General features: G+C 31.1%; 2 protein-coding genes across 3 annotated transcripts; both read left to right on the forward strand.

The window, feature by feature from the left end:
• The first annotated feature begins 274 nt into the window (after positions 1–274).
• Positions 275–5,999, forward strand: LOC139489083 (uncharacterized). Its single transcript, XM_071275200.1, has 4 exons — positions 275–476; positions 2,060–2,276; positions 2,619–2,804; positions 4,620–5,999. Exons 1-4 carry the CDS (start codon positions 296–298, stop codon positions 4,783–4,785), a joined length of 750 nt encoding a protein of 249 aa, XP_071131301.1. The 5' UTR covers positions 275–295; the 3' UTR covers positions 4,786–5,999.
• Positions 6,000–9,295: 3,296 nt separating this feature from the next.
• On the forward strand, positions 9,296–19,924 carry LOC139489084 (acyl carrier protein, mitochondrial-like). Of its 2 annotated transcripts, none has more exons than XM_071275201.1 (5): positions 9,296–9,492; positions 15,634–15,759; positions 17,824–17,911; positions 18,530–18,639; positions 19,793–19,924. In XM_071275201.1, exons 1-4 carry the CDS (start codon positions 9,337–9,339, stop codon positions 18,619–18,621), a joined length of 462 nt encoding a protein of 153 aa, XP_071131302.1. In that variant the 5' UTR covers positions 9,296–9,336; the 3' UTR covers positions 18,622–18,639; positions 19,793–19,924. The 2 variants fall into 2 exon arrangements, with proteins under 2 accessions (XP_071131302.1, XP_071131303.1); XM_071275202.1 differs by lacking the exon at positions 15,634–15,759 and adding an exon at positions 15,796–15,912 and having other exon boundaries at positions 9,297–9,492.
• Positions 19,925–21,421: the final 1,497 nt, after the last annotated feature.

Raw genomic sequence — 21,421 nt, forward strand, 5'->3', positions numbered from 1 at the left:
TGAATTTAACTTCACTAGTAGTTCTGAAACTCCAAATCAAATAAATTGTTTTGACTTGAATTTATTTAACGAGCTTTATTTTAAATTTGAAAGAAAATTTAAAGTCAGATAGCCACTATTTCTACTCATACTGAATGACTTTATTTACTTTTGATAAGATATATATATCAGTACTAATCTATTAGTAATCAACATACGAGAGAAGTCTGTGACCTTATAGATATTTGGGAATGTCTATATATATATAAACCAACACATATAATCAAAGAATAAGGTTATCATTTTGAAACGGAACATGGAACAGTTGCAAAAATTTGTGTCGAACAAATTTACTTTAACTTTATGTTTTGGTGGCATAAGTGCACTCACTGCTTTTACAATTTTGCGAAATAAGAAGGGAAAAAATTCTCAAAAGAAAGGAAAATTATACTTTCATTCAGTTTTTCGGTCTAATAGATGTATATGGCTTCTAAGAGGTATGTACTTTCCTTGTTGTTCTATGATGTTCGGATAAAATATTTTCTGCAATATCAAATTCCCACGAATTGTTCTAAAAAGTGTAAATTAATTATACGTGATCAGATAAAGCATGAGTTGTATGTTTAAAAGTTGAGCATCAGATACAAAAAAAATTGATATAAATACAAGTTTTTATTACTTAATTAAAGGCAAATAACCTTTTATAAATTTTGTGAGTCCGATATTTGAAAAGGACACGAAAAATAGTTCTTGCGCTTGCTTCCTTAAACAAAATCATTCAACATTTTTTTGTTTTCAGAATCAAATGCATTATGCCTATAATTAAATGAGTCTTTTTTTTATTTCTTACAAAAAAAAATAGTTTATTTTTCAAATCAAATACTTTCGACGACTTGGATATGATTTTTTTTTTTTTTTTTAATTCTTAAAAACATTTTTTTTCAGAATAAATTACTTTCGACGTCTTGTGTCTGAAAATTGATTTTTTTCATTTTAAATTTTTTTTAAACAAAATTATTATATACTAGCTAGTAAACAAAAGAAACGATACACGTCTATGGAATACAATTCATCTAAAAGTATTAAATATAAAACCAAATGCGATACTTTAAAAAAAAACAAAAAATTTTCATTTGCAATGTATACACACGTGATAATGAAAATCAAAACCTGTCGGAAAGTAACTAAATTCAGTGTAAACGATCATAGGGTGCAAATTATTTTTGTGGAAAGTTGGATAAATAATCGACGCAAAAGTACAAAATGAATTTTCAAATTTGTTTTGAAATATTCAATATGCTAATCAAGTTAGGTTCATGTTGTAAATAATGGGTTGAAATATTGTTTTTTTTTAAATGTTTGGTCATAAAAAGTTTTTTTTGAAATCTCAAAAAATGCAAAAAAAGGAAAAAAATGTTATCGTCTCAAATCATGCTTTAGATATGAGAACAACACACTGTAAATTTGGAACCTTTCGGACTAGTTTTAAGATTGTTTCCGTTTTTTTAATTGCACTTTAAACATACTGTCTATCATAATGGCAAATCAATGGATAATGTATACATTTTGACGATTTCTTGTGGGGCCGAACTTTGCTTAACAAATAAACAAAGAAACTGGACGATTTAAAAAAAAATTGATGGCAAACATTGTCTTAACCTTAAAATTAGAGGTTGGCATCATTAGTTGGAACTTCTGTTTTTGAAATTGTCGTTTAATGTAAATTTTGTAAAAAAAAATGAATTTTGCCAAATGACGTCATGAAAGCAAAAAAATAATTTTTAAACGGATTTATATTTCCTTGGTCATTAAATATTACTACCTTCATTATTGGTCCTGTAAACGGAAAACTCATTTTTAAATTTGAAAAAAAAGTCGTGTATTGTTTCTTTTGTTGACTAGTATATATTTTAACGATTTCTTACGAAAGAAATATTTTTTTTTGTAAACGGATTTATATTTCCGTGGTCATTAACTATTACTACGTTCAATATTGGTCCTTTAAACGGAAAACTTCATCTTTTATTCGAAAAAAAGTCGTGTATCGTTTCTTTTGTTGACTAGTACATATTTTTTTCAGAATTGAATGCTTTAGAAGACTATGAACTGATTGATGTCGATGTTTGGGATAAAACTTCGAATGAAAGCAAGAGTTACACTGAAACAGTTCATCCACACACAACAGTTCCTGCTTTGCAATATGATGACTTAACTCTACTTGAATCTGGAGCTATTTGTATGCATTTGGCCGAAAAATACCACAGTTTGATACCAACAGACTTAGGTGACCTATACAAGTATGTATTAGATACTGACTTATATCAGTTTTCTCTCCCCCCCCCCCCCCCCCACTAAGGACATGTCGCTCTTAAAATCTCTATTGTATGCTTTATTTCATAAATGTTAATTGACAATTGAATATGTTCATGCCACCTTACTAAATGTATTTAGAAAATAAAGGAGTAAAAATAATTGAAATTTGTTATAAGGAATTTTCGTTTCCGCTGTTAGTCACTTTCCTAATAAAAAAAGTTATAAAATTTTTACCAGATACTTATTTTAAAACATTCTGAAATTGATCGATCTAGCTTGTGGATTCAATGAACGAGTACAATTTATATAATATTATTTTTTTTCAGTATTATGTTTTATGTCTGCGCGACACTGGATGAGGTGCAGGAAAAATTGTTTGTTCAATTTTTCTTCAACGAAAAAAATGGAACTGAGGACAAAAATGAAATTGAACACGCAACACAAAAATTTAATGCATGTGCTAAATATCTAGTTACACGTCTGCGTGGAAAGGAATATATCTGTGGCGACAAGTAAGTGTATTAAAATTAATTTCTTACTCTTAAGGGAGCTACCATTTGATTTCTTTCGAGGGGGGGGGGTGGCTAGGATGCCTTTAAAAAAAAAAATTTATCATGCTTTTTTTTACTGAGAACTCCTGTCCTGCCTTTGTTCGAAATTTCATACTCTAGCTGCCCTTTTGATGTTAATAAAAGGGTGTGCAATATACCGAGATAACACATACAACAATTAAACAACAAATCGGGCAAATTGCGCTCACAAACTAGTCCTCGCAAGTTAGTTACCCGTGCCTACATCCTTTGACTCTAGACCATGTCTAAAAAGTATTCAAATAAAGATATAAACTAAAAACTCCTCTAAATCCCAGATTTTATTTAAAACTAAAAGGGGTGAATAAGTTGACTATCTTTTTGGAATCTTTCGCTTCTCCTTGAGAATTAATCTAACAGGCACCGTCTATCTACGCTAAATTATCACAACCTATTAATCCGTAAGATATTAGAAAAGAGACACACTGACTAGTGTCCAGATTTTGGATACACACATGAACATGTTGAGTTTAGTCTTTTTCAACCCATTTTTATAGTTCGTTCTTATGTTGTACTGTAACAACACTGTCCCAGGTTAAGGGGAGGGTTGGGATCCCGCTTACATGTTTAACCCCGTCACATTATGTATGTTTGTGCCTATCCGAAGTCAGTAGCCTGTAATTCAGTTGTTGTCGTTTGTTGTTGTGTTACATACTTGTTTTTCGTTTATTTTTTTGTACATTAATTAGGCCGTTAATTTTCTCGTCTGGGGCCTTTTCATAGTTGTCTATGCGGTCTGAGCTTTGTGACTTATAGCTGTTAATATCTGTGTCATTTGGTCTCGTGTGGATAGTTATCTCATTAGCAATCTTACCATATCTTTTTTTTTTATATGTATAGGGATTAGATCGGACTGAATTGAATGACCATTGTAAGAAGATCATAGTATAAATGTTATCCAATATTTCATGTTATACGCAATGTTTTATATGTTTATTGGAATGTATAATGTTATACAAGTGATGAGACTTTAATAAAATATTGAATCTATAAAATCATTTCAACCGGTCGAATTGAATGACCATTGTAGGGTTCATATCTTAGGGTAAAAATAGTTTCAATCGGTCAACAATCTGAGCAACTATCGGACAATGTATTATATTCGTGTGTTTTTTTTTCATTCTGAGAACAAATACACCTGTTTTCATCACAAAGATAGAACATAGATCTATGTATTTCTAATTTTGAACTCGGGATAGGTAAATAGGTAAATAGGTAAATGGGGCTTTGAACATTGTTAGAAACTGGTAAAAAGACAAGTTTGCACATTTATCATACAAAGGTCGTAAGAATTTTGTTTAAAAACAAACGTTAATGTTGTAGAAAACTATAAAATTAAAATTCCGTGTACTAGAAAAATTCTTACATTGTAACATGGTTGGATTATAATTTAAAAAATGGCATAAACTATAAGACTGCAGCTGAGAGCTGTCCAGTCTGCTCATATAACTGAAATTCGGATTCATATATAAACCATATGTAATAAATAATTGCTCTTTTATAATTTCGGTTCGACTTACGGTAAATGTATCTGGCGGCTTTAACTGTTGGTGTAGATCCTTTTTTTATAAGGTTGATACATATTTGTACTCTTTACTTACATCAGTTGTATTCAAAAGGACATATAAAAGGGGGTATGCTTATTCGAGAAATTTTTTTTCTTACCAATTGATCTATCAAATGATTTGTTTAAATTAGCTTCTAGATTGTATGCGTTTTCTTTTTTTTTCTTTTTAGATTTTCAGTGGCAGACTGTGTATTGGGCTATAATATGTGGTGGGCATCGGAAATGAAAGAAGGAATTCTAATACAGAAGTACCCAGAATTACTGTCCTACTTAGAAAGACTGAAAAATCGTCCAGCATTTCAACAGACATGGAAGAGTTCTAAACCTGTGATGTAATAACTATTCTGAACTCAATTGTACCCAATCCAAGTTCCTGCAGACTATCTTTATCCAATCAATTTTTCAAAGAAGATCATAGAGATTGTCTTGAACTTACAGGCAAAAGTGGCAAACCAGTTGATATGGCGGTTGGGGGGGGGGGGGGTATTCGCAAAGTCATGATGATGGAGTAGAACGTTTTGCTTTTTGCTTTCCGTATTTTTAAGGTGGTATGGGTGTCTTCCTCCATCTTGGATTGTAAAAAACAGAGAATCAAAGGTCCAAATTTTCCATCAAGTTAGCAAAATTTGATGCAGGAATGCAGATGTTTAATGTACATTTTCATTTAAAAGTACCAATTTATAAGAATATAACTTCTAAATATTGATATTTTTGCAAATGTTAATTATTTTTGGTTGTTTTTTTTTTTTTTTTTTTTTTAAATTGGCATTTTAAGGGGAGGTAACTCTAAAAAAGTGCATTTTCTGAAGGATTCTGTATGGAATTTTCCTATTTTGTATTTTAGCCGGAAAAAACGTACGGTGACCCTATCTTTTCTTTTGATATTCTCAAAGCAGTGTCTGAAAGCTATCTTTTCCTGAAGTATTTAACAATTCTATCATTTTGTTTAGTTTCTAATCACAAAATGGTGTTTTTTCCTGTATAATCCATACAAAATGTGTCATTTTGTCCCGTCCTGTAGCTTGAGAAAATGCGCGGTGACCTATCATTTTTATTATATTTTTCAACATGTATCAATAGATATAACGTGTTGGCAAAGTATGAACAAATTCTATCATTTTTATTTAGACTCCCATACCACCTTAAACTTTAGAATCTCTTCAAATGCAATTGTATTACAACAAGCGATTGTTTCTCTGTCTGTGATCTTTAAGACAGTGAATTCAATATAATTAAGTATTATTGGTTATTGGCAAGTGTCGGATGGTCTACTGGAAAATTTGATGACAAAATACCGGTGAAACTGAATTTCGAACATGCTATGAACATGATGAAATAACATTATTCTTTTTGAGAATTTATAATTTATTTGAATAACTTATTCCCATGTGTAAGTGTTGGTCATATGCGTGACTTCTTTGTGTATCTTCTGTTGTCTTTTAAAGTTATCATATTATTTTGTTTTTGTTTACAAACTATATATATATGTATATATATATATTATGCAAGTCATTATTTTTGAAATTGCAATAAAACTATTTTGTTCTTGATATATTTGTTGTGTGATAAAATATGTCAAAAATATGGCTATTAAAATGACCCATAAGTTAATCCTAAAAACATCGTATACATGTAGTCATGATAGTGTTCAACATCACTATCAGGTTTCTAGTTCATCTAATTAGTTATTTTCAAGATGATTTCTTGTACCCCCTATTGTGTCTTTAAATAAACTCATGTTTTTGCTAGTTTTCTGTCGTACGTCTCAAAAGGGTATTATAGAAATTACACTAGATATCGAATTAGAAGGTACAATAATACTAGTAATGTTCATGCATATCTGTACAAAAGACCGAGGGTGACATGTTTTTATACATTTCTCAATCCGAAATTGACATTTTTTATTCCACTTCAGAATTTAGTGGTTGCCCGTATCGTTAATTTCGGATATATACAATTCTTAAAATATTTTTTGTTTAAGAAAACGATCATTCTTCAATTACTGTATAATGATTTATAAAACATCTGCGATATTTGACAGTCACCCAACGGATATTTTCTAAAAGTCGTAACTACAATCCTTGCCTCTTTTACCCACATGTGACTTATATTATCGAATTAGACGTATTATCGGTGTTGTAATAACATAACAGCAACAGTTTGTTATCGGCTTATGAGTTTGAATGTCCCTTGGGTATATTTTGCCTCTCTTTTGTTTACTTTTTACTAAGTTTATTTATTCGGATTAGTTTATTCATTTTTCTCTTACATGTTAAGAATCTAATCCATAAGCGTTAAAGAATGGATCGGCTCGCTGTCTCATAGCAATTAAAATATTGGAAAGGTAAAAGTGTCACCTGTATATGGTGCATAATATAACTTTCAAACTATGTTCCTTATAATGTGTGTCACACAGAGTCTAACTAATTAAAATAATAAAGATGCATTCATACTCATCAATCGAAAACAAATACAATGACATCATGGCAAAAAAAAACCACGATCAAATCACAAATAACAGTATAAACAATACAAAATAGATTTTGAAATAGATACCAAAGGGGCATTCAAACTCATCAGTCGATAACAAACTGACAAATCCATAGCTTAAAGGAAAAAGACAAATTGATAGATTGGGCAACATGATCCCGATCAAAAATCGGGGGGGGGGGGGGGGGTCTCATGTGCTCCGGAAGGGTGAGCAGATCCTGCCCCACAAGAGACACCCGTCGTGTTACTCTTGGAAAAACGTTGATAAGTCATATCAGGAGATCATAGGCATCACGCAATATATAGTGGAATGGTAGTTGACTCTTACACATGTAACCCTTAGACATCACCAAATTCATATACAATCGGTCAAGTAAATGTTCTAATCCTGAAACTTGGCCGAATGTAAATATTTGAAATAAAAACACGTTCGTCAGGACAAGCGATAGACAAAAATGTTACAATTATAAACAATACAGACATTGAAAAATAGAAGAAAAAAAATGTATAGTAGTCTTTAAATATTGGTTATAGCAAATCCATGGATACTGTGCACTCTCTTAGATTCTTCTCTCGTCCCTTTAGTGCATAGTAGAGAGCGATAGTATTTAAACTTGATGATTGTAATATGTGTGTCCAAATTTCTAGTGTAATAAAATTGAGGATGGAAATGTAGAATATGCCAAAGAGACAACCTCCCGACCATAGAGCAGAAAACAGCAGAAGTCCACCAATGGGTCTACAGGGAGAAAAGTTGCTTCAGTTGGTCCCTAAACAAAAATGTGTACTAGTTAAATGATAAAGAACGTCATACTAAACTCCGAAATATATAAATGAACTTTAATTAAAATTCATACAAGACTAACAAAGGCCATGTAGAAACTTGGGATAGGCGCAAAAATGCGGCGGGGTTAAACTTTTTTTTAATCTCATCAGTCCCACTATACATTAATAATGTATTTATATAACTTTTTAAATTATCATTTAATTAATAAAATATTAGTGTTATTTCCAATGGGCTGGTATATCTGGCACACCTTTTTATATACATTATATAACAAATAACAAAATTTTGTCGATGAATACTAAATAGTTTTATCTTTCGCTTTGTGCGTTATCCTCTGCGTTGTATTGTATTTAACAAAATAAGGATGACCCTAAGCTATCCATCATGCAGATATCAAATGTCGTGAATGTAGGCAGCAATAGAATACTATACGACATTCAACAATGAAAAATAAAATTGACTGAATGAAAATGGAAAATATGTCAAAGAGATAACAACCCTGGACCAAAGAGCAGAAAACAGCTCAATGCCGTGAGAAAATCCCACAACCGGAGGTGGACCTCAGCTGACCCCTCAATAAAAATGTGTACTATTTCAGTGAAAATGAACGTACTAAACACTAAAACATTTAAATGAACAAAATTTGAAAATAACATACAACGGCTTGAGGAATACTTTTGCGTCTTCTCTTTTTTTAACGATGGTCCTGGAAAAGAAAACTGCTGTTTTAACGAAAAATGTTCAATTGTAAAAAAAATATCTCTGATTTTAAACTTCATCCATTAACTTTGATATACATAACTGTTTTGAAATTGGTACATTCAAATTGTCTATCCAACGCACGTGTTTTAAGCATTATATTCGTGTTTCGACTTCTGCTTTTGATAACGATTGATAAGAAAAGAAAATTGCTGTCATAAAAACTATTCAAAAGTAAAAAAAACTCTGACTTAATAGTTATCAAAAGTACCAGGGTTCCAGGATTATCATTTTTAATACGCCAGACGCGCGTTTCGTCTACATAAGACTCATCAGTAACGCTCAGATCAAAATAGTTATAAAGCCAAACAAAAAAGTGCAAAGTTGAAGAGCATTGAGGACCCAAAAGTGGTACCTTGTCAAATGCTTTAGCAAAGTCTAGCAGGATGATGTCTACTTGGCCGCAGCTTTTTCATTTTGATGCAATGTCGTTGATGGTTACGATTAGTTGGGATTCGCATGGTCGTCTTTTGCGGAATCCGTGTTGTGCATCAGCAGAGACATATAATACATTGTATTATATGTCTCTGGCATCAGTTAGTATTTTATTTTTGTCTGATATTTTGTCTTAACTTGTCTGATATTTTGTCTTAACTTTTTGACTAATCATTATCAAATTCTCATTAAAAATAAATCATGTTTATGAAAAAAAAAATATATGTTGGAAGAAATCAATATTCGATTTTATAACTGGAAATGTCATCAACGACCTTAATAATTTTATTTTAATTACGTTATTGTGCGTTGTCAACTTCAAATTTAGTACGGTTATCAACTATCTCTTTTCCGGAAATTACACAAGCGTGCACCATCTATGTTTTGCCATTTAAATAAGGTGAAGGTCACTAAAAATGGCAACTGTTGTGAGGAACGTGCGAGCTCTGTTTAAATTTCACCCAACAGTTCTTAGACGATCGATTTGTAGATTTAGTGCAGTGTCATATGTACATAATAGACATCAAACAAATGAACTATGTTGCTTGAATTCTCACAAACTTCTATCCAAGGTAGATATCTGAGTTTTCGGCCTACACTTTTTTGAAGGACACAAGCATGATCTGTAGAAAAATCATGTGTTTTTGAGTACTTCAGCTAAATATTATTGTTTCTTTTTGTACAAAAAATATTCTGCAAATAACATGTAAGGATCACCAACAAAAGACCATTTCATTATCATAGTTTGCAAATATGAATATTGATATAATCAAATAATCCTTCAAACATGTCAAACATTTTCAAAAGGACAATGAAAAAAGTAGCAAAACAGCCCCTGCAAATATATTTTCCAGTATTTCTTAACACAATGAGGATTAAAAGAATTTGGATCACAACATGCAAGGTGTTTTTTACTGTCAACGTTTTTAAATTTTTCAAACTTTTATCCATCATTCCATGCAGATTCCTATTCAGTGGCTGAGTGGTCAAAATAGTTACTACAGTAGACTCCACCTAATCGGATATCGGCTAAACGAATATATCGGCTATTGTAATATTATTTCAAAACACCGAACCATTCCCTATACATTTCAGTCAAAATACATCGGATAATCAAATATCGGTTATTAGAATATATCGGCTAATTGGATAGGAATATTCATGAAAAATGTGTGAAAACCATGTACAATCGAATATTTTGAAATAATTTCATATTTTTCTCGAGAAGAAATGAAGCCGGAAGTTGTGCCATTACGAAGTTTAAGAAAACTTCAGTACAGAAATGTTTCATTTTATTAATAAAACGATCTTTTATAGTCAAATAAAACCTGTTTCTTCTTGTTTTCTTGTTTATTTTATGAATCTGATATTAATTTTGCCTAAGATGTGTTTGTTATGTGTTTATCCAAATGTGATCGTTATCATTTACTTCACAAACAAGGACACGACAGAAATAATAAACTGTGCGTGATGTTCATCAATATTTATTAAATATGAATGAAAAGTACCTCTTTCTCAACAATTTATTAAAATATATATAAAAGTCCCGTGTAAAAATAAGGAATCGTGTGTCAATAGCATATCCCAGGTGAAATAGAATTATGTATGTACACATGTACGCCATTTTCCTAATTTACATAATATTCAGCCTTTTATTTTGAACCACGACAGATAAGATAGAAAAGTAAATTAATTTTACTCATCTTGATGTCCAATTTTATAATCATAAAAGTAGTTGTATTACTTAAAATTGGAAATGTGTTTCATAAATAAAAAACTGTAGAAAATTAGATCCGAGTTGGATCAACTTCTTAAGCTATTAATAGATTTACCTGTGGCCTACTTCCGAGAATTCATAGTTATTTTTAGCTTTTACCTGTTTTAACACACAAATGAAACAAATCACGCAAAAACAACAAGTCTCATTATTTAAGAGGTACATATTTTATTCAGATAATTAAAGGGAAACTTCGCAAAAAAATCAAAAATTGATATTATGTCCATTCTGTATAAAAATGCTCAAATTTATAGATATTAAAGTTTTATTCCGTTAAATAAGAGATCACCATCGATTTTAAATTTTGAGTATCAGTTCTCTACTCTCCGCCATCTTGTCACCTTCTCCGATGAAAAATCCCGATATGTCAATAAACCACAAAGGAACAAAACTACAGTAAACGATGTAGTCGTAATTGCGTGTCGATATCTTGTCAATCGTACGGTTGTTTTATCTGACTGACTAACTTGATACGGAAAATGGTTATATATTTTTAAATAACCATATAGTCTGTTATTTTTAAACTGATAATATTGTAATTAGTTAAAAAGTTCAAATCATAAAATGATAAATAAGTGTTCCGTGGAAATTGTTTTCGAAAATCTAATTCGTTCATAATTCTTTCAAGTAATAAACTTTATTTAAATAAATTCGGATCTTCCCTTATCTGATCACCAGCATGGCTAAAGGTATTACTCCCAAAGGTATTGGAAGGGGTGTAAGGTGACACGTCCAGGTATTCAATCGATTTCCTGTCCGGCGGGCTTGCAAGTTCATGCATCGTTTCACTTCTGTAGGTATTGATCAGTGTACACGACCGTTACTTATAACTTTCCATTTTGAACTATCAGGTGCATGTATAATATACATTTTTGTCTTGCGTGTCCGAAAGTGATATAATATACTAGTCATTACTGAACTCATACGCTTGTTTATAAATAACATTTCTGGTGTAAAGAATATTATTTATAAAAAAAAAATAATACAAAAAAAAATAATTGAAGAAATACAAATCTATTTACATATTTTTCCAAGGGTTAATTTGGGAAAATGTAATATATACTCGTTGTCAATAGTTTAGGACAGATTGGAACATTACAGAATTATTGATCTAAAAAAATGTGCGCACTTGTCGACGATTCGTGTATACATACGCCTGGTAGAAAGTTACGGAACTATAGTCAGTAGCGCAATTTAAAATATGTATACATGTATACATTGAACATAAGAAAGAAACATACATTTTGTGTAAATTGTGGTAAAAGTTTTGTAAATAGACTAGTCCATGTATGCCAACAGTATGTAATCAACGAATTCGATAGACTATTGTATACCAAAAGAAGAAGAAGAAAAAAAAGAAACAATTTCATTTAATTACAGGTCAATTTATAACTTGCTTTGGTTCATCGAAGTTAAGAACATAGTAAACTCACAGATTTATATATCAATTAAATTGTTCTCGAATAAAGGACGAAATTCGTCATCATCACAATTGTTCCAACATTCATGTAAAACATATGCAACTGGACGTACACTAATAATCCCCAAGGAATGTGAATATTTTCTAGGAAAACTATTGAGTATCAATTTCGGGATTTATTTTCTTTCTTGATATTCAATGACAGCAATTTAAAGAATAAACTGCTTGTCGGATATTTGTCCGCTTTAGGGGTATTCTTGCAAGTTGAACAGACTTATAATAACATTCAAAAATAGGGAAAGATAACATTAAATTCGTTGTCTTTTAATTTTAAACATCGTTGATCAAATAGTTATTTAAATATATATATACGTTGGGAGACGACGATTATTATAGTTGTCTCAGATTTTAATAAGGACGTTCCCCATTATGAATAAATTTGGTTGACGTTTATCACACTTGAAAAGAATATCTATTCGTAATTTTTCGATTCCATTACAAACATATTTTTTTCTTTATTCACACATATTATATTCCGCTTCGGTAGAGTTATCTTCAGATAGTTTCATATATTAATTAATACATGGCTTTCAAAAGTCTAAATGTAAGTGTTCTCGTACATTTTTTCGCCTAATAAAGACAAATAAAAATGATTTAGTAAAGCTATTTCTAATTTCTAAGTCCCCCTTTTTTATGAGACATAAATCAAGGACAAGACTTGTATATCATTTCATTCTGACATATGAATTAAGTTTCCCGTCTTTAACCGAAAATTGTGTATTTCTTAGTAAATTAACTTATTTGAATTCAAATAAATAATAGCACCAAATATAATTAAATAATTCCACGGCGACCAATTTTTATTTGTCACCAACTTGAATATGTATTTTTAATGTGTGTATTAAATGCTACCACTGATCCGAATAGACAGTCACACCTGGCAAGGTGTGCCCTAGAGGCGTGGTTAAATACCGAAGTGCAAATAACAATTTACCTTTCAACAAGCCATCTACGAGTATTGCCACAGAACCGTGAATACACACATCGTATAAACCTAGCCATAGCAGAGATAGTAAAAGGTCCATAATAGTACACCAACATATTGTCTTTACAGATTATTGTACTTTAATTTGTTCACCTTATCAGTCCGAAAATGCATTTATTAAAAATAAATTTATAACTTTTTGTGTTGTCTACAAAAATAATTCGAATATATACGTTTAACCAAGGACGTATGTTAGTTATACGTCCTTGGTTTAACATAGATAATTTATCTCACGAATGAGTATGTCTGTGCGTTTTATCTTCTTATTATCGGATGGTTATTAGATAAAGCATAAGTCATCGGCGCGCTTACGATTACGTTAAAATATGATTAAAAACCAAGACTTTTAATGATTGTATTTTAAATCCCGGCATGCAAAAATCAGGAGAAAACGTCACGACCTACAGGAAGTAGTTGATATTTTTTCATTAATTATTGAATTTCTCCTTTATTACTGCACATATAGCGATAAAACTTTGTGAATATATATATTATGTCATAATGAACATATTTAAACCATAAGTAAAAAATCGTGAATTTTCCCTTTAACACATAATTAAAAAATCAACAGACTGAGTGACAGATAAACAAAATACATTATAATCAACTGATCGATTTATTACTCAATCAACCTAAAATATCTGAACTTGTACCTGAAAAAAACATTGAGATTAGTTACAAATTTCCACAGGTATTTGGGGCATGGACCCCCCTTTTTTTTTCACTTGGGCTCGTATGGATAGTAAAAAAAGTTATTGTAATCGACTAGCAATGGACTGTTGAGACTTGATATGTGTTTATACATTGTAGAATATTGTAAATAAATTAAAAAAACACTAAACAATATTTTTTTTAGTGAGGTCCAAAAAAGGGGGGTCCATGCCCCAAATACCTGTGCAAATTTCCATTAATAAAGCAGCTATAATAGCTATTGGTATCTTAGGGTTGTGTCTGTCAATTTTGAAAAAAAAACTTGGAGGAATATACGTTCATCGGCTAATTGAATATATCGGACAATCGGATATTTTTAGCTGACATTTTGGGTATCCGATTGGCCGGAGTCTACTGTACTATAAATTATCACTAGCCAATCAACACTGAGGTTGTGAGCGCAAACCCCGCTCGTGAGGATACACTCAGCTCCAATCTTAATCGACTACAATTGTCAGTTTTTCGAATGTCTTGGTTTTCTTCTGGCACTCTGGCTTCCTCCACCATTAAAATTTAAAACTAGTTATCACGAAATAGCCCATAAGTGGTGCTAGAACACGAATATCAAATCAAATCCCGCTACATGGTATAACAACCATTGGCATTGCATTTTATCATCAGCATGATCAGTGTAATTTTTTTCTAATTCCAAAAATGATCAACAATGCAACATAAAAATGTCCAGGATATTTCTTGAACTTACAATATGTTGGGGAAAGGTCTAACCGTCTAAATACTACAAAATCAAGGTACTGAAAACCATAAGCATGATAAACATAAACCACTCTTTGTGTAGTCAAATTAATATTACATGGGTTATCTTATAACTTTCATTAGGATGTTAAAAAAGTTATATATTTATTAAATTAATAACCATGATAACCAGACATGCTTAGTTCAAAGGGGATTACATCAGAAAAAAACTTTTTTCCTTGATTACATCAGCCAGTTATCTGTGGCTGATTACATCAGAAACACGACACTCTGCAAGTTTTAGATTTAGTCATGTTAGTTGATTTAAAGTTTATAGTCAGCAAATCAAACATAACAGCTGAAAGCCTGAAAATTTGTTTCATAATTATTTCAAGAAAAAGCGATTTTAAAGTTACAGCATGCATGTGCAAATGTTTAAAAAAAAAAAAAAAAAAAGAAGGAAAACAGTACATGCTTATAATTAGAAAAAAATTAATTGGTAAAATTAGAGAGATAATTGTTTAAAAACTTTTTGTAAACATGGTAGATCTGCTAGACAATCTATTAAAATAAGATGTTGATACATGTAGCAACCCAGAATATCATGAATATAAAACTACAATGTATATATATTCAGTCCTACTATAATAAACAATTTTTGAATACATAATATTTTTTCTGTCAATCAAGTTTTAGCCATGTTTTCATACATGTGACATTTCTTTTTATAGGGCAACAAAATATATATATGAATGTACACAGCCTCTGGTCTTTGTTACAATTATTCTTGTATGTTATTTTAGTTTGGTCACAACTTTAGTGTGACATCAATTTTCATTGAATGTGGATACGTTTTGCTTAGGGGCCAGCTGATTTTTACTGTGTTGCAGCTTAATAAATTGGCTAATTGAAGACAAAAAAAAACCAATCAGTAGAATTTAATGAATAGAGAAAAATGGTCTACTTGATCATGTTGATGAAAAAATACAGAAATAAAGTCCACCATTTGAACCCTCTTGCATAATCATGATAATAAGTACAAGATTACTGATATTTTTCTGCTTCAGATTTCACCTTCCAATTTGAACTCTGGAGTGCGATTTTATGGAAAAGCAAAATCGCTGCAACCAGAAGAAATTACAGAACGTGTCATGAAAGTGTTGAAAGCTTATGACAAAATAACAGCAGAAAAGGTATGATATTATATAAATAATTCTCTTTATTTCCAGACACCAAATTTAAACCTAACAAGATCATATGGTGCAGCCGTTCCAATGACCTTTGATGCTATTACACAGAGGGTCATGCTTGTTCTAAGATTGTATGACAAAATCAACCCAGAAAAGGTAAGAAAAGACTTGAAATATTCTGTTCCACTTTACATTTGTAAAATAAACCCTGTTAACATAGTTAATAAAGCATGTCCTTTTCACAAACAAATAACTACCGAGTCCTGATTGCAATCAACTAAATCGCAAATTATAAACAGAACATTCTAGATTAACACTTGACAGAGTCTCCCAATGTGGTATTTGATGTTCTCAGATCTCAAGATGTCTTAAATAGGAGTTGGTGAAATCTTTTAGAAATAAAAGTAATTAATACGTCATGCATTTCAACTGGAGTTATTATACAGCCATTGCTACATATATCAGGGATCTCCATGGCCTGTTTAACGATGGCGCCCCGCCATCGTTCAAATGTCTTGCGCCATCGTGAAATGACTCGCGCCATCGTTAAATTGTCTTGCGCCATCGTTAAATTGTCTTCCGCCATCGTTCAAAACTTCATCGTTTTTTGTAGCCCAACGCCATTTTTTTTATCAATTATAATCAAATGCATGTAATTGCATAACCCTTAGGCTTTTTATGTTATAATCCAATACAGGTCTAACGCCTGAGGGATATCCGGATTAAGATCGCTAATCACTTGTACCTGAGCTTGTACAGGTAGATCAACAAACCAGACAAGAGAATACTATCTGAGGATAGACGATCCATTTGTTGAATTAATCAACTTAGTTTCAGCAAATGATTATGATAATTTAGATTAAATAAATAAATTAATAATCCAGTTACAAAGAAAACAGTTTAACAAGTCGAACATGTGCTTTATTTTGACTTGCGCAATCAGCATCCCCCTTTTTTAAGAAGTACAAAATAAGACGCAAAACAGTAAATATTATTTCATCGCAAATAACTTGAGTACTGCTGTAACGATAATTTAGAATTACTTTAAAAGTTTAAAAGTAAAAACTTAAATATTTCCTGTAAAGAAATATCGTATCGTAATTCCGAATTCATTTCGTACATTACAATCAAATTGATACATCCGCGTTTCCGGTTTTTATTCAGACTCGAAAGATGCATGTTGCACAGCATCAATTTGCCAGATAAAGTCATTAAAAACCTTTTCATTTGTCAACGTTTGCTTTACAAATCTCTTTAACCTTTTACATAACCCGTACGAATCGTTTTGTTGTTGCTGCAAATCAGCCATACCGGTAATGGGTTCTGAATTTGACAGTGTCCATGAAAAATAAGCTCCACATCATATGATTTTTAACCCAGATAACAATTACCAAAATTACAAGAAATCTACATGGGGACCTTCATGACAGCTTTTGGTCATTCTCTACTAAGGGGGGGGGACCATGAAGACTTGGCATTTGAATGATTAAAAACGGCAATAAATGAAAATATTGATACTTCTAATTCTATAATGAAAATTCAAATAAATATAATTTAAATAAGCAATGAATTAGCATGTTCACCATTCCTTGTATGGAGGGATAAAATACTTCCAATCGCGCTACACTGTACAGCGTAGACACGGTTTGTAATGATTAAAGTTTCTCCACCGTTCAATTTTCATCCATGGAGATCCCTGATATATGCTACTGAGTGAGTGCCATTTACCACGTTTACCACTCACAACTCCTCTTGAAACTTCTCACAGCACACATACACTTTTTAGGTAGCTGAGACCTTGGTCCTCCTACAATTTTCAAATAACTTCCCCTGTCACATTATAATATTACATTAAATTTGAAATTACTTATGTTTCTTTTTCATCCACGGAACATAAGAAATAACATTTCTTTAGAGTAAAAAGCAATGAATCGATAAGTGAAAACCATCTTTAATTAACTCCCATGTTAGAGGAACATAAGGAATTTAATGAAATTTTGAGGTTTTTGGGTGCTAGCTGTGTCCGTCTTTAGATAGAATCTAATTTTGAATATATATGTCTTTCAGCTTACTGAGGAGTCTCATTTTATGAATGATATGGGTTTAGACAGCTTAGATCAAGTGGAAATAATTATGGCCATTGAAGATGAGTTTTGTAAGTACACAGATTAGTAAATAAATTGATGTTATACATGTTATATATATATACCATATCTATGTAGGGATCAGTTTAGTTTCCATAAATACTAATTGTCTTATTTGTATTTGAGCTGTATTAAAATGCTAATGATGTGGTATGATTGCCAATGAAATAACTGTTTACCAAAGAACAAATTTGTGAACAAATACAGTTCACTGTGACTACATAAACAATGAGTAAAACCCAAATTGTATAGTAAATAGTTATAAAAGGCATGTGAGGGTAAACCGAACAACACACCAAAGGAGAAAACAAACAACCTCATTTATACTTATTAACAGTAACAGTAAACTAAAGGTTACTTAAGACAGCCCAAGACAACAGTAAATTACTGCCATCTGGTTTGTGGCATGCACATTATATACATGTAGAAGTGTTGAATAGGTTTTATGTGTGTTTCTTGTCCCCTTTACACTGGAGCAAATATAGTTTGTACCAATGTGCATACAAAAGTTTCTACCAATGTGCATACAAAAATGATTACGAATACTGGAGTCTGAAAATTTGAAGGATTAAAAAGCTTGTTTTTGAAAAGTACTAGATACATTTTGTTGACTCTTTGTTTTATTTTAGCTTTTGAAATACCTGATTCTGATGCTGACAGATTAATGAAACCAAGAGATATTGTTCAGTATATATGTGATAAAGAAGACGTAATAGAATGATGCTATATTCAAATATAGGTAAGAAAGGTCAAATTAAATATAGGTCAGAAAGGTCAAATTAGATATAGGTCAGAAAGGTTCCTCATTTTCTTCTTCATCTAAAATATTATGAAACATAAAGAATTTCATTGATTTTCATTGAAATTACAGTGTCTTGACTGTTAGTGTTGTTGTCCACCAATTGCAACCCATTCAAAATTTTGACCAAATTGCAATTTGTTTTATTAAATCAAATTGTTCAACTGGTCAGAATATTGACAAACTGTTCAGCCAAAATGTGAAAGTGCAAGGTGATAAAATAAAACATACTTACAATCCTATAAGACTTTAACTCCACTTTAATGATGATGTGACAAAATTATTCTATCAGTTTGTATAGGTATATTATAGTCATTTCCATGCTGAAGGAACTGTTATTATTTTGAATTGCTATAAAAATGTCTAAACTAAGCTTTCATATAGTTTTTCTTTCTAAAAGTATTCTATATTCATAGAGCAACACTAACAGTCAAGTCACTGTAAAAAAAGATAGAAAGAAACATTTGCAAGGTTTACATGCTATTTTAAGGGGGTAGACCTTGGTTCAGGGAGATAACTCTTTAAATCAGTTAAGCGTTTGTAAAAGTCAAGTTCATCAATGTTTTTTAAGCATTTACCTGAAACAGATTAAAAATAATCTATGTAACCTAGAAGCTTAGAATATGTTTTTGAAAATGGTTGACACAAACGTACTGATGATTTTAAGAGTTATTTCCCTGAACCTAGGTCTACCTCCTTAAGGTAGAAAATATAAGAATTTGACTGCCTCTTAATGTCATGCAGGTAAGAATTCATTATGATTAACTACAGCTTTGTTGATATTGGTCCTTTCAATTCTGTGTAAAAGACTTCTGTAGAGATAAAAGTATAAAATGTATTTTCACAGTGTTTTGAAAAACTTACAATTCAATTTCAATTCAAATCTTTGTTGCCATTACACCATATATTTATAGCATGTGACACAACATAACAAAATGAGAATAAACAATATAAATAAGCAGTATAGAAATGTCAGACAGCTCATTAAAAGTTCGCTCTGTATATAACTGATTTACTTATAATAGTTTGAAAGACATTATTTCGATCAATTAAACAAATGTAAGTAATATAAAAAAATGTTTATCTTTTGCAGATAGAAAGAGAAGTGATGTATTTGAAGATGAGAACTAACATTACGACTTTAAGCATTGTGTTACATCAATTATGTTCCAATTCAGTGTGTGAAATTGTCAATATTTGTTTATTCAGTAAATTTTACAATATGGTTTCTTTTATTTTTATTTTATTGAGCACTCACAGATTGCAGTAAAATTAAATATCTCCTTAATCTGCTGATTAATTGTTTTTCTGATACAGGAGATACCAAGAGCTCTTGACATCACTTATTCTTAATTCTAAAGCATTTGACAGCTGTACCACAGTTTTTGAAGTCTTTACCCATTATGTCTGTTCGTTTTGCTCACACGTTGTCATTATAATAGAATTCTGTGTGACTTTCATAGAAGTGAGAGGTTTAGCTAGCAATATAACGGTTAAATCCACCATTTTCTACATTTAAGGAAATGTCGGTACCAAGTCAAGAATATGAGTTGTTTTCTTTTCGCTAGATTTGTTTGAGCTTTTGATTTTGCCATTGTCAACATTTTTATAAAAGACTTTCAGTTTCCTTGGAGTTCAATATTTTTGTTATTTTTTTTTTATATGTTCTTCTTAAACATAGTAACCTCATTGTTCAAGACATATACTTTAAATAATATCCTAGGAGTTGTGGTTTGATTCCTAATGAGACAACTATCCACCCAAGTTCAAATGAAGAGATAGTAAGCAATTATAGCCTCATATGCCACTGTATGGCCTTCAACAATGTGAAAAAAACAATACCGTAATGTCAGCTTTAAAAGCCTCCGATATGAAAAATTGTGAAACAATTTAAACGAGAAAACTAACTGACTAATTTATAACATAACAACATAACAATTTACAAAAAAACTATGATTGACATAAACTTAAGAAATCCACTCTACAAAATGTACTACAGGCTCCTCATGTGGAACACCCACATAAAGAATGTGGTGGAGATAAACATGTTTTTTGATTGTGTAACAGCACTTCATATGTACAAACTGTAAAAATCAGTTACAATTGAATTAACTCAAAAGATCAGAAAGAGACACAAAATTGATTAAAATAAAAATCGAAAGACAGATCACAATAGGTCATTTTGTAAAACACCAACCTTAGGATTGATGGCTTTATTAAGTTTATTGAATTCTGTTTGGTTAACAAATATTTCAATTGAAGTTTTATCACTACTTATGAAAAGAATATTTTTATACTAAGTCAACAGTCATGGTGTGTACTTTTTGGATCCTTCAGACAGTTGCATCAAGTTTGCTAATACATGTATATTATTCAATTTTTCGAATATTGAATAAACTTTAAAATTTTCGTCAACATTTCTCCCATACTTTTGAACAGAGAAACTTCATATTTGGTCAGCAGTTTGACAGTGATGAATTTTATTGTTTAAGCTCTTTTTAGCTCAACTGGCCTGAAGAGCTCTTGAGAGCCTCTAGTTAGTAAATATTTCAAACACCTACTACAACTACAAGTGTTCAAAACTTCCAGGTACTTCGTCAAGTAAGAGCAACCAAAATTTGAGGGGAAGGTCTACTGATTTTGTCGTGTAAAGAAATTTAGCAGTTTCAAAATTTTCCCCTCAAAATGTACCTATTGAAAGCTTGATTTAACTCTTTTACAT

Source organism: Mytilus edulis, chromosome 9 (genome assembly GCF_963676685.1).
Source record: "Mytilus edulis chromosome 9, xbMytEdul2.2, whole genome shotgun sequence".
Classification (NCBI taxonomy): domain Eukaryota; kingdom Metazoa; phylum Mollusca; class Bivalvia; order Mytilida; family Mytilidae; genus Mytilus; species Mytilus edulis.